General features: G+C 47.0%; 1 protein-coding gene across 1 annotated transcript in view; it reads left to right on the top strand.

Annotated features, from left to right (window-relative positions):
• Positions 1 to 13498, top strand: part of PTGS1 (prostaglandin-endoperoxide synthase 1) — a 126330-nt gene that overhangs the window by 64540 nt on the left and 48292 nt on the right. Inside the window, exons 6-7 of the mRNA XM_088466614.1 lie at positions 2858 to 3039; positions 6494 to 6577. Of these exons, the coding sequence (XP_088322740.1) occupies positions 2858 to 3039; positions 6494 to 6577 (266 nt within the window). The remainder of the gene's footprint in view (positions 1 to 2857; positions 3040 to 6493; positions 6578 to 13498) is intronic.

Here is a 13498-nt window from a genome sequence, read left to right as displayed (position 1 = left end):
CATGGCGCAATTAGAAAAAAACTTGATGGTCTTAGTGCAAGAGGTGTAAACCGTAGCATTTATTATGTTTTATCTTGGATTTTATAGAACAGTTTGTTGATTTTACACCAGCCCAGGAATCTGCAGCAACTTGTGCACTGCATTCCCTATCATGTCTGTAACGTGTGGGAGCTGTAACCATTGAGAAGATGACTGCATATCTTGTGGAAAAATCTGTGTATCTACTACCTCTAAAATAACAACTTCCAAATATTGAAAACATTGGGGGAACTGTTTGACAGCTTCTGAAGAGTGAATAATTTGACAAGTGGATAAGTTGCCCATAGCAACCAATCCACTTCTGTATATCATTTTATAGAATGTACTTAATTAGGGTGTGGTCGAACAACAACCAATATTTCGACATATAAGTAGGTCGACATGGTTAAAATGACGACACATTCAGAATGTCTACATTTAACAGACATCATAATGTTGACACATGGTTTTTACTGATTTTAGCCTAACCCAGGGGCAAATGCAGCGTTTTTATACGTATACGATACGTAATATCTATATATACACACGCATATATATACATACAGTACATACATACAGTAGACAAAAACATACATACATATGTCACACATACAGTACATACATACAGTAGACAAACACATACATACATATGTCACACATACAGTAAATTACACCCACTTAACTGGCAGCAGCTGCTGGTTGTAGAAATGGGGACGGGACCTGGCACTGTCATTAGGGCCCTCCCCTTAGTGGCAAAGTGCCGCGATTCGTGGGTCAATCGGGAGGGGGCAGGTCTAAATGACGCGTTTCTAATGGAATTGCATCATTGGCTCCGCCTTATCCCAATTGACCCGCGAATCATGGCATTTTGTCAACGAAGGGGACGGGGCTTAATAATATGGTGCTTGCTTGTCTGTCAGGGGGGGTTTCTGGGTACTCCGAAACCCCCCCTGCGTGCGTTACTGTAACCTTAACCCTAACTGCATCCCTAAACCTATTCGTAACTGCATCCTTAAACCTAACCCTAATTACATCCCTAAGCTTAACCACAAGAATCAACCAAAAAACATATAGACAGTCCGGCAGCAGACTGTCAGTGATTAACAGTCTGCTGCCGTTTCCAAACGGGGAGGGGGCGGCAACAGCTTCCGTTTCACAGTAAGGAGGTGTGTCGCCGCCATTGAAGGGGGGGGGGAGGCCAGGAAATCTCCGTCAGTGTATCTGTGGTCACTCAGCCTGCCGAGGATCACGCAGATGATCCAATGCTGCGTCTGTGGACGCAGCTCGGATCACTAATGCATGCAGGGGGTGTAATGCCTCCTGCTGCATTACCATAATAGTGCTGTCGCAGCTGTTATCATGTTAGCAGCTGCGATAGCATTACTGTCTGAGCCTGAATCACCCCCTTAACCAACGTGACTGATCAACCGTTTTCCGGCATTTGGGAGCGGGATCGGTATGAAATACCGCCGGCCCCCTGGCCGGCAGTTCGATTCCCGGCAGCACCTGGCCGACAAAATCAGAGTTCCCGGCAGCGGAAGCCCGACAGCGCTGGAAATCCCGATCGTCGTTAAGGTAAGTATAAACTAACCTAACCCCCTAACCCTAACCTCCCCCCCAAGTGCCTAACTCTAATCCCCCCTCTGTGCCTAGCCCTAACCCCCCCTTCCCCGCTGCCTAAACCTAAGTCCCCCGGGGGGGTGCCTAACTCTAAGTCCCCCCTGGGGGTGCCTATCCCTAACCCTCCCTCCCCCTAGCCTAACCCTAACCCTCCAGGGGGGGTGCCTAACCCTAAGTTCCCCCCGGGTGCCCTAAACCTAACCCACCCCCCTGCGGCTGTCAGCTCGCGGCGCCCGGCATCCCTTCGATCGGGATGCCGAGCGCCGTTATCCCGGCGTTGGGAAAATGACAGGCGTCTACAAATAGATGCCTGTCATTTAACCCCCGCCGGGATAATGCAGTCGGGAAGCCGGCTGTCGGGATTAAGACAACCGGTTTCCCGATTGCATCCCTTGGGAGCAAACGGACGATTTTGGTTGTTTCCATACATTCCAACTAGTTGGGTGGCTGGAATGATAATCTATAAATGTGTGCAGGCTTTAGCAGTGGAACTAGCATAGCATTCTTTAAACACAAAGACATTTAGAATTTTCCTGTGTTATTTGAATGCTGGTGCTTAGAATGCCGGTGGAGGAATACCAACAACTGTCAGAATCCCGGCGCCAGCATCCTGTACACCAGGGTTAGGGGGAGGGTTACGGTTAGGGTTAGGCACTAAGGGGGGAGGGTTAGGTTTATTGTGCATGGGGGTGGTTAGGTTTAGGCACTAGGAGCTGAGGTTCAGGCACTGGTGAGGTTTAGGGAAAGGGGGAGGGTTAGGATACTGATCAACAAGTGTTGGTACGCTGACCCTGATGGGAAGCCGGCATCCCGAAAAGCCGGCATCCCATACCCAACCCGTTATTTATAAGTAATATTGCAGTGAACACCTTTTACTTGTTTTCATTTAAAGTTTTGTAGAGATCTCATATAAGGTAAATTCATGTAATTTACTGTGATCAAATAGTGTAATAACTATAGAATTTTGTCATAAATATGTATTTGCTATGGGTGTAATAGTTACTATGGTAATAAAGTTAGTTTTAAGAGGAATATCTGATATCTCAATTAATTACATTAAGGTCATAGTTTATTTTTGATTTTTTTTTTTCATTCGGATGTAACAAGGTTATTAAAACTAGATTATTGTCTCTGCTCTGAGCTTGTGTGGTCTCCGATCTTCTCTTCATCCCCACAATCACCAATCAGAGATTAATGTTCTTCTTATGTCTATGTACAGGAAAGCTGCAGCTACCTGATGCCGCTTCACTGGTAGAGACCTTTCTAAAAAGAGAACAGTTCATCCCAGATCCACAAGGCACCAATCTGATGTTTTCTTTCTTTGCCCAACATTTTACTCATCAATTTTTCAAGACCTACGGGAGGATGGGTCGAGGATTCATTAAAGGGTTTGGTCATGGGGTAAGTTGCAGTAATGTTTTTTTTTTTTTTGCATTCCATTAGAAATATCTGCTCAGGATGAAAACAATTCTGTTTGAAGCAATTAATCACCAAAGAGGAGTCTTGACATCACTTAGCTAGCATGCCTCCCTGATTAGTAAGTTCTGGCACAGTGAGATCCTGGGTGTGGTTGAATGTCTGCCAGATACAGTACAATTATCATTTAAAAGTCTGGCATTTACCTCCCTCCCCTTTTCCACCAGCAAAAGGAGAAGCATCAAAATCTTGGACATAAGTAAATTTAAAAACGTAAATCTTCATGTCTAAAGCCCATTCTGGGCTAATGCATTTATCCCAGGGAAATGCATTATGGTGTTTATAATTGTTCAAATTGTGTACTGTCCTGTATAAGCATTATGAAGCTTACTCTGTATAAGGCTTATGAAGATGAGGAGTTTATAAAATAATAATAATCATAATCTATATAATAAATCTACAGAGCAGAGCACATGTCCGTGTCAGACATGTGCAGTAAGAACATGCCTGACTTTAAGCCCCTCCACTGTTCTAACAGCTCCCACTGCCAGGGGATGAGGTGAAGGGACAATGACAAAGTTCGGGTGGGATAAGTGGGGTGGTGGAGGAGGGACCGCCCGATCCAGTGAATGGCGGTTCCGAAGTACTAGAAATAACAAATATAAAAGTAGTAATTGATAATAGAGACATACTGAGTATATATTAACACATGTAGATAATTGCATTTAATATCTATGTGTTTAGTTAACTTCTCTATTCCCCAAATTAGCCCTGGGACGCAATTGCTTAAGTTGTTTTAACTTGTCCATCTGTCAGACCACTAGAAAATTCACAGAGCCACCGGGGACTACAGTACACCACAAATGGCAGTAGTCCATGGGATGGGAGCCCCATTGATGTACTAACAACTAACTTATGGGATGGGCATAGTTATAGTGGGTTCAGGGGGTGCCATTTCTATGGGTCCCAGACCCAGGTTATATAGTTGTAAAGCAATTTACAGATTTAACTGCAAATGGTTGCTTCTAACCCATTGCCCAGCCTGAATGGGATGACATTTTAAGTGAGAGGGAGCTCCGTTGTGCGCATGCGCGAGACCCGGATAGCGACGGGCTCTCCGTCGCTCCGGGTCTCGCACCAAAGGGGGCGTGCTGTCGATGTTGATTGACAGCATGCCCCCTTTGGTGGGTGTGCCGGGGGCGTGACTGCCAGACGGAGGCGTTCCCATGGGAACGCCTACCGTCTGAGTCCGGCCCCACTGACATCAGTAATGATGTCAGTGGGAGTGATTTTGGCTCTGATAGAGCCAAATCACTCCTGGGCTTGCGGAAGCGAGACCCTACCGCAGGGTCTCGTCGCAATCCCGATGGTCGCGATGGTCTTTGACCATCTTTTTGCCCGCTCGCATAAGCTGTGGGTGGCACCCACAGCTATGCGAGCGGCCAGGAGGACGCTCCAAATTTAGCTGGGACGGCCCTGATTCAGAGCGAGCGCTCTGGTCAGAGCGTTCAGCTCTGAATCAGGCCCTATGTTTTTCAGTTTATGCCTCTGGCACATGCACTCCCAAAAAAGGTGTGTGGTTTTGTGATACAGTAATGCCCCTTACACATTATGCCACATTAAGTAATGCCCCTTGTAACACATTGTGCCACACCATAATACCTTATAAGAGATTATGCAACACTGTAATTCCCATTACAACACATTATGCCACACAGCAATGCCCCTTACACATTATGCCACACAATAATGCCCCTTATAACACACAATGCCACACAGTAATGCCCTTTATAACACATTATACCACACTAAGTAATACCCCTTATAGCACATTGTGCCACACAGTAATGCCCCTTAAACATTATGTCACACAGTAATGCCCATTACATTCCACCTTGAAAGATCTACCTCATCAACCCTCCTCTCCGCTCCTGGCAGTCTGTCACCTCAGCTCAAGACAGGTTGCAGTTCCTATGTCCTTGTAGAACCAGATTATTGGAAACATAGTTTATAACCTGTAAACTGCATGTATCAAGTTAGTTCCCCTTATGCAGTGCCCCCTGTAGTTGTGCCCATTATGCAGTGCTTCTGTTAGTAGTGTCCCTTATGCAATGCCCCCTGTAGTAGTACCCATTATGCAATACCCTCTGTAGTAGTGCCCTTTATGCATTGCCCTCTGTAGCAGTGCCCCCTGTAGTTGTGCCCATATGCAGTACCCCTGTCGCTGTGCCCATATGCAGTGCCCCTTTATTTGTGCCCATATGCAGTGCCTCTGTAGTTGAACCCATGTGCGCTGGCTCCTGTAGTTGTGCCCCCTTATGTAGTGCCCCTTAAAGTAGTGCCCTCCAGTACTTTCCTGACCCCAGTACTTACCTGACCACGCTGGACATCGCTGACCATGCGGCCACTGTCCATGCTGCTGTAGCTGCCGAGCAGGCTCCTCACAGCGCAGGTGACATCATGACATCACCTGCGCACTGCATCACTGGGAACGATGGCCTCTGAAGCAAATATTGTTATGGGGCCCACAAAGTTCTGGCTACACCCCTAATTGTGCAGGCCCCTAACAACAATACATTTGTCAAAATAATATACTGGCTATGTTATTAAAAATAATAATGTGTAAATACTCCCAGTCAGGGCCGTAACTAGGGTAGTGCAACCAGTGCCATGGCACAGGGCTCCGCAGGGCAGGGGGTGCTGTTTGGACCTCTCAAATTTCCTGTTTATTATCATTCTCACTTGTGGCTTCCTCTTCTTTTATTCCCAGCATCTCCTGCCCTCCCCTATCTCTTCCCTGGCCCTTCCCCATGTGGCTATGGCCCTTTTTCAGGTGCACTATTTTATGTCTCTATTTAAAAAATAGGGGCGGGGGCGCCAATGCTCTTTCAGGCACAGGGCACCAAAAAGTCTAGTTACGGCTCTGCTCCCAGTACCGCCAATGTGTAGAACAAGCTGCAAAGCCCCCATTTCACATGCCACACAGATCCCCCCATATAGACATAGCTATGTGTGGGGGCTTCCTGTGTGTGTGTGGGGAGAGGTGGCGGGGGGGCTGGGAGACTGCTCTGTCTGCCCTGTTATTATTTCGGCACTGTAATGTCAGTACTAGATCGCTCTAATATAACGTATACAGTAGGTCATCTAAGAATTGCTTTAAATGAGTGTTACACTCAACCAAACAAGACCACACACATTTCACCATCATTTCTACATGAACATTACAGATTTAATAGTGCTGAAAGTTTCCCTGCATTATCATGAATTATGTGGCCTTCCTCTTTAAAGGATTTACCCTTTGACATAATGGACCTTTAAATTAGCCTATTTAATCTTATTTACCAAGTAATTCTGCCAACAAGACTGAGGGAGTACATTACTTAGATATTTCTTTCAATTAGCTACATGGATGTGATGATAAACGTTATGTCTTTTATAGGTTGACCTCAGTCATATATATGGAGATTCTTTAGAGCGCCAGCACACACTTCGACTTTTCCAGGACGGGAAGCTGAAATACCAGGTGCGTCAAATTGGAATTTCTGGTTATTAAATTTGTAATTTTTAGGAGCTTTTCATAGTGTTGGGCTACTATTGTGTTTTTTATTTCATCATAAATGTCTGCATGTACTGTATGCGAGTACAACCAGCAAGATCCAACTTTTAACTAATTAGTTAAACAAAGCTGTAGGGTGGTCTGACTTGTCTGGCTGTCAGACCATTTGGAAATTTGTAGCATTAAACCAGTCCAAAAGCAATCCAAACCTTAGAACAGTCATAGTGCTACAACAAGTTGGACCCAGTCAGTACACTGCATGGAATTAAGTAGAACCATTTAGCAACTCCAATAATTATAGCAACAAAATGTATTTATGAAGTCTTAAAGACATATTACAAGGCAGTGTTCTGCCATACCTTCCAACATGAGTCATTTCACAGTGAGACAAAGGGGCTGATGCAGGTAAATGGAAGCCAGTTTGCCAAGTGCAACTTGTGTGAATTAGCTTTTCACATGCTCAGAAAATGAGTGCACGTAAATGTGAGAATACAAAGTCAAGCGCATTCTAAAAGTAACTGGGGTGTGACAGGAAGCTCTCATGTAGACAGAGTCAAGTATTGGCTTGTTCCTGCAAATGTGATCCATGCAGACCAGCACATAAGCATATATACACCTATTAGTAGGCATATTTTTGCCCCTAGGATAAGGTCGGTGCAAGTGCCAACTGATTTTGACTAGTAGTAAACCGGACGCATATGTTGCCCTTGAAGAGCCATCCGCATCTTGAGATACATACAGCTGTGCCCATGTGCCAAAATACGTTATTATCCCATACACTTGTATATGTAAAAAGACAGGGGAATTTCCCACCACATAGCGTTTATATGAAATAACAAATGACACACTTGGGTGCAGGGCCGCCATCAGGGGGGGACAGCCAGTGCTCCTGTACCATCCCGGATAGCTGAGGGGCCGGCAAACTGCAGAGTTAATTAATTGTTAATTATTCATCCTCAGGCTGAGCTGCTAGTGCTGTCCGGAGATATGAATAAGTCATCACTGTGTGAGTCATTCATTAACTCTCCAGCCAGCAGCACTGCTAAAGCACACACCTACCCGACACCAATGTCTGGCTGCTTCTGATAGAATCAGAAGCATCTGCAGGAGGCAGTGGTGTATTTACAATGGGTGCTGTGTGTGAGGGGCACACGGGCCCCTGGGTCCAAGGGAGCCCCGCACCTTACACCCTGCACCCATATTATTTTAAACTTACCTGTCTGTGGTCCCACGACGGGTGTCAACGCTGCTCAGAACACCGGAAAAATGGCCGCTGCGGCCATTTTTCCCGTGTTCTGTGCATGCGCAGTAGAATCCGGGCACTAGAGTGTGCCCGGAGTTTACTGTGCATGCACAGAACACCGGAAAATGGCCGCCATGGCCATTTTCATGGCGTTCTGCGCATGCCCAGTAGACTCCGGGCACACTCTAGTGCTCAGAGTCTATTAATGCTCCAGTGACTGGCCAGCCGCGTCAGCCGGCTGCCGGCCACTGGGGAGAGAGTAGGGGGCCCCGCATCGGGAGTTAACACAGGCCCCCTCCTCTCTTAAGACGCCCCTGGCAGGAGGACAAGTTTCTAATAAAGTTAGTTGCACTGGGCCCCCTCTCACAGACAGGTTCCCCTTTTAGGACCCCACAAAATAAGTTAAGTTTCTTCTTCACCTCTGCTGCCTCGATAGTTGCTCCACCCTCAGCTCTCCTACTCTCCTCCCCCTGCTCTCATTGGACAGTAACTGTGTGCACTGCACTTATTGACTGAAGAAGAAAATGTGAGAGAGTGACTGCAGTGCACACACAGAGGTGAGTCTGCCCCCTGCCTCCTTTACTATTCCTGAATCCTGCCTCTGCCCACCTCCACCCCCAAACAATATGCTCCCCTGCCTCCTTTACTATTCCTGAATCCTGCCTCTGCCCACCTCCACCCCCAAACAATCTGCCCCACTGTCCCCTGTATTATTCCTGAATCATGCCTCTGCCCCCTCCACCCCTATACAATCTGCCCCACTGTCCCCCTGTATTATTCCTGAATCATGCCTCTGCCCGCTCCACCCCTAAATAATCTGCCCCACTGTCCCCTGTATTATTCCTGAATCCTGCCTCTGCCCCCTCCACCCCTAAACAATCTGCCCCACTGTCCCCTGTATTATTCCTGAATCCTGCCTCTGCCCCCTCCACCCCTGTACAATCTGCCCCACTGTCCCCTGTATTATTCCTGAATCCTGCCTCTGCCCCCTCCACCCCTGTACAATCTGCCCCACTGTCCCCTGTATTATTCCTGAATCCTGCCTCTGCCCACCTCCACCCCCAAACAATCTGCCCCACTGTACCCCTGTATTATTCCTGAATCCTTCCTCTGCCCCCTCCACTCCTATACAATCTGTCCCACTGTCCCCTGTATTATTCCTGAATCATGCCTCTGCCCGCTCCACCCCTAAATAATCTGCCCCACTGTCCCCTGAATTATTCCTGAATCCTGCCTCTGCCCGCTCCACCCCTAAACAATCTGCCCCACTGTCCCCTGTATTATTCCTGAATCCTGCCTCTGCCCCCTCCACCCCTGTACAATCTGCCCCACTGTCCCCTGTATTATTCCTGAATCCTGCCTCTTCCCCCTCCACCCCTGTACAATCTGCCCCACTGTCCCCTGTATTATTCCTGAATCCTGCCTCTGCCCACCTCCAAACAATCTGCCCCACTGTATTATTCCTGAATCCTTCCTCTGCCCCCTCCACCCCTATACAATCTGCCCCACTGTCCCCTGTATTATTCCTAAATCCTTCCTCTGCCCCCTCCACCCCTATACAATCTGCCCCACTGTCCCCTGTATTATTCCTGAATCCTGCCTCTGCCCCCTCCACCCTTTAAACAATCTGCCCCACTGTCCCCTGTATTATTCCTGAATCCTACATACCCATCTGTAAGCTGTGTCACGTCCATGTCAAATATTGCTGCCTATTTTACATTTGTGGATGGACTCTTATTTTGCGCGTGTATGTGTGAGTCTGGGAGGCATGTGAGGCACGTCAGTACCGTGGTGGGAGCTCATTGCATACACTTGCTTCAGGTCATGCTTGCCTACCCTCCCGATTTCTGCGGGAGCCTCCCGAATTAAGATGGGAGCTCCCGCTACCCCGCAATGTATATGCAATCCCCCGCTTTCCCCACTGCCCTGCAGGAAATCCTACCTGCGCATGCGCGATGGGGCCCAGGCTTGTATACAGCAAGACGCAGGGGCAGGGAGTCTGTTTGCTATGAAGCCCGGAGATGCCTCCTCCCAGGTCCGCCCCCTGCACAGCTGACAGTCACATGGGCCACACACTGACTGCTGGGAGAGACTGATGCTCCCAGCATTCCCTGGCCAGCCCAGACTTCCCAGCCATAACGGAGGACAGACAGCTGGGGGAGGAGCCTACGCTGAACTGACTGAGAAGCTGTGTGACTGATCAGAGCTCACTGTAGCTCGAGCAAGAACCATGAATGTCAGTGGTGCTGCAGGAGAGGACAGGTGAGGGGATGAGAGAGAGAGAGTGTGGGTGTGGGGGTCTATTACTGTGTTTGTGTGTGTGTGGGTGTGTCAGTGGGGGGACCATTAATGTGAGTCTGTGTGGGGGGGTCCTATTACTGTGTGTGTGTGTGTGTCAGTGGGAGGACCATTAATGTGAGTCTGTGTGGGGGGGTCCTATTACTGTGTGCGTGTGGGGGGGTCCTATTACTGTGTGTGTGTGTGGGGGGTCCTATTACTGTGTGTGTGTGGGGTCCTATTACTGTGTGTGTGTGTGCGCGTGGTAATAGATACACCAATAGATGGATCTAGACATGCCTTTTGGGCGGTGCTGGCCACACCCTCCAACACAGCACGTGTCGTTTGCTACTTCCGTAAATGATCTCCCTCCAACTACTTTTCAAAAGTAGGCAAGTATGCTTCAGGTACCAGAGCTCAACGCTGCACCTCTGCGTCCACCAGGCCTTTGAGGGGAGGAACCAAGGATGTGGGGGGGCCATGCCTTTTTCATTTGTACTGGGCCCCATGATTTCTGATGGCAGCCCTGCTTGGGGGTAAAATTAGTAAAGGTTGGTTTTGATTCTAAACCAAAACCGACGGTAAACAACTGTCATAGCCATCGAGTTGCTGTGAAAAAATGACTATCAACTGTCGGATATTTGTAGCATTAAACCAATCAGCTTCAATTTCAGTCAGTATTTGCAGCTCTGAATGCCGTTGGTTTTGATCTTTCAGTTCAAATCCTACGTCAAATAGAATTGAAAAAACAACGGCAAACTCGTCCAAACAGAAGCACTGCAATGATCTGTGCAGACTTCTTAGGTGTAAAAAGCTTTAAGAGTTAAAAAAAATAAAAAAATGCCTCCCATAACCAGCCTTAGAGCTCTCGGCCTGGGCTGGTATTGGAAAGTAAGGGGAAAAATGGTGTGGGGTTCCCCCTATTTTCCTATAACCAGCATCAAGCTGAACCATCTTGCGGGATAATGCCATAACAGGAAGTCACACAGCATGGAGTCCCCCTGCCATCACGTAAACCAACCTCAAACTTGTTAGCCCAGGGCTGGAATTCCACAGAAAAGGGGGACCCCAAAAATAAAATGGAGTCCCCCCTCCTGAGGAATAATCAGTCCTGGCTGTGGTGTCAGTGGGCGCGCGATTAATGGTTAAATATTATTTTATCAAATCAAATCAAATTTATTGTCACATCCACATAAAATGCATTAGCGAAAGTAAAATGCAAGATACTCACAGTCAACAATTACATAACACCCTTTAAAATATTTAAATTGACTATAGCAGCAGGGAAAAAACTATTCCGCATCCTACTAGTACGAAACTTGAGACATCTAAAACGCTTTCCAGAAGGCAGAAGTGAGAAACAATCATCTTGTTAGCTGTAGAAGCACACCTTTTAACATAAATGTCCTCTAGCCTAGGTAGAGACTGACCAATAATTATTTCAGCTGCCCTTATCACTCTAGACAGTGATCTCTGGGCCTGATTCAGAGCCGCTCGTAAGCGGCCGCTCGTTCGCTCTGAGCGATGTTCGCACGACTGCGCGTGCGTATGGGACGTAATGCGCATGCGCAAACCAGTCATTGCGGTCGGATATCGTGCGCTCGCAAAACAGCGAGGGGCTGCTAATTTGATTGACAGAATGTACCGTTTGTAGGTGGTAACGGGAAGGTGCTTGAAAACGGGGAGTGGAGATCCGAACGCAGGCGTGCCTAACAGTCAAAAGGGCGTTTAATGGGAGTGCATAATTAGTAAAGGAGCGTCATCGACGCTGGTTGTCTTTTAGCCTGAACTGCTCGCAGTGATAGCGGTAAGAAAAACCTACCACAAGCACTGTGAGCAGTTCAGATGCCTTTCGATGTACCCAATTAATCAAATAAATACCGGAGATGACGTGTGATGCGAACGGCAAAGGGGCGTCTTTACAAAATAGCGAGCGCATTTTTCGTTCTCTCGCTCAGACATAGAGGCGTCAACAAACCGCAAAGAGCGAGCGCTCAATTTAAATAGCCGGCCCCTTTTTTGAAACGACCGTCCGCAAAGAGCGTCCAGCTCTGAATCAGGCCCTCTGCTCCAAACATGTGGAGTTCCCGTACCAAACAGTAATCGAATAAGTTAAAAGGCTCTCAATTATACCACGGTAGAAATTTAACAGCAACGGCCTAGATAATCCACCTCCTTTTAATTTCCTAAGGAAATACAGGTGTTGCTGAGCCTTTCCTACCACTAAAGAAACATGTGACGACCACGACAGGTCCGCCGAAAATGTAATACCAAGAAACTTAAAATCACCCACCCTCTCTACTTCAACGCCATTCAGAATTAAAGGACGGGGAACATTTCTCCTTGACCTCCTAAAATCAACCACCATCTCTTTAGTTTTTTTACTGTTTAACAGCAACTTATTGTCCTTACCCCATCTAATATGTCGATCTACCTCTGCCCTGTAGCCGACCTCATCCTCGTTAGTAATCAGACCTACAACTGTAGTATCGCCAGCAAATTTTACGATCAGATTAGATTCAGAACTAGAGACTCACTCATACAAGGAATAAAGGAAGGGACTAAGAACACAACCCTGTGGTACTCCAGTATTCACAACAATTGGAGATGAAAACTGATCTCCCAGCCTAACCGACTGCGAACGGTCAGACAGAAAGTCCAATAACCAATTGCAAATAGGCTCATCTAAATCAATTGCTAACAATTTAGCAATAAGTAAAGACGGGACAACGGTGTTAAAAGCAGAGCTGTAGTCTACAAACAACAGTCTAACATACGAATCCTTATTCTTTAAATGGCAAAATACCCTATGAAGGACCATAAGAGCAGCATCTTCAGTAGATCTATTAGATCTATATGCAAATTGATAATTATCAAAAGCATCTGGAATGCTACCCTTAAGGCGTACCAAGACCAAACGCTCAAAGCACTTCATGATTAATGAAGTAAGGGCAATAGGGCGATAGTCATTTAGCCCAGAAATGAACGTAGTTTTCGGAACTGGAATAATTGTAGTAGTCTTAAGACAACCTGTGACAATACCTTGAGCAAGGGACAAGTTAAAAATAATCGTGAGAATGCCAGTTAGTTGATCAGCACACTCACGCAAAACCTTGCCGGGAATACAGTCAGGGCCAGCAGCCTTCCTAGAACTGGTTCCCTGCAAACAAGACCTGACATCGGCCTCTGCCAAGATCCAAGAACCCCCTGGGTCTTTAAACGGGATAGCACAGATATTATCCACACCATCAAACCTAGCATAAAATTTATTAAATTCGTCCGCCGAAGGGTCCCCCACCTTGGGACCACCTGAATTCAAGGCTTTATAGTCGGTTAAGTGCTTAATTCCCTGCCACAGGGACCTAGAA

Source organism: Taudactylus pleione, unplaced genomic scaffold, assembly GCF_031769625.1.
Source record: "Taudactylus pleione unplaced genomic scaffold, aTauple2 ptg000009l, whole genome shotgun sequence".
In the NCBI taxonomy this organism is placed as follows: domain Eukaryota; kingdom Metazoa; phylum Chordata; class Amphibia; order Anura; family Myobatrachidae; genus Taudactylus; species Taudactylus pleione.
Note: the sequence above shows the minus strand (reverse complement) of the source record. Positions and strands in the feature narration are given on the sequence as shown.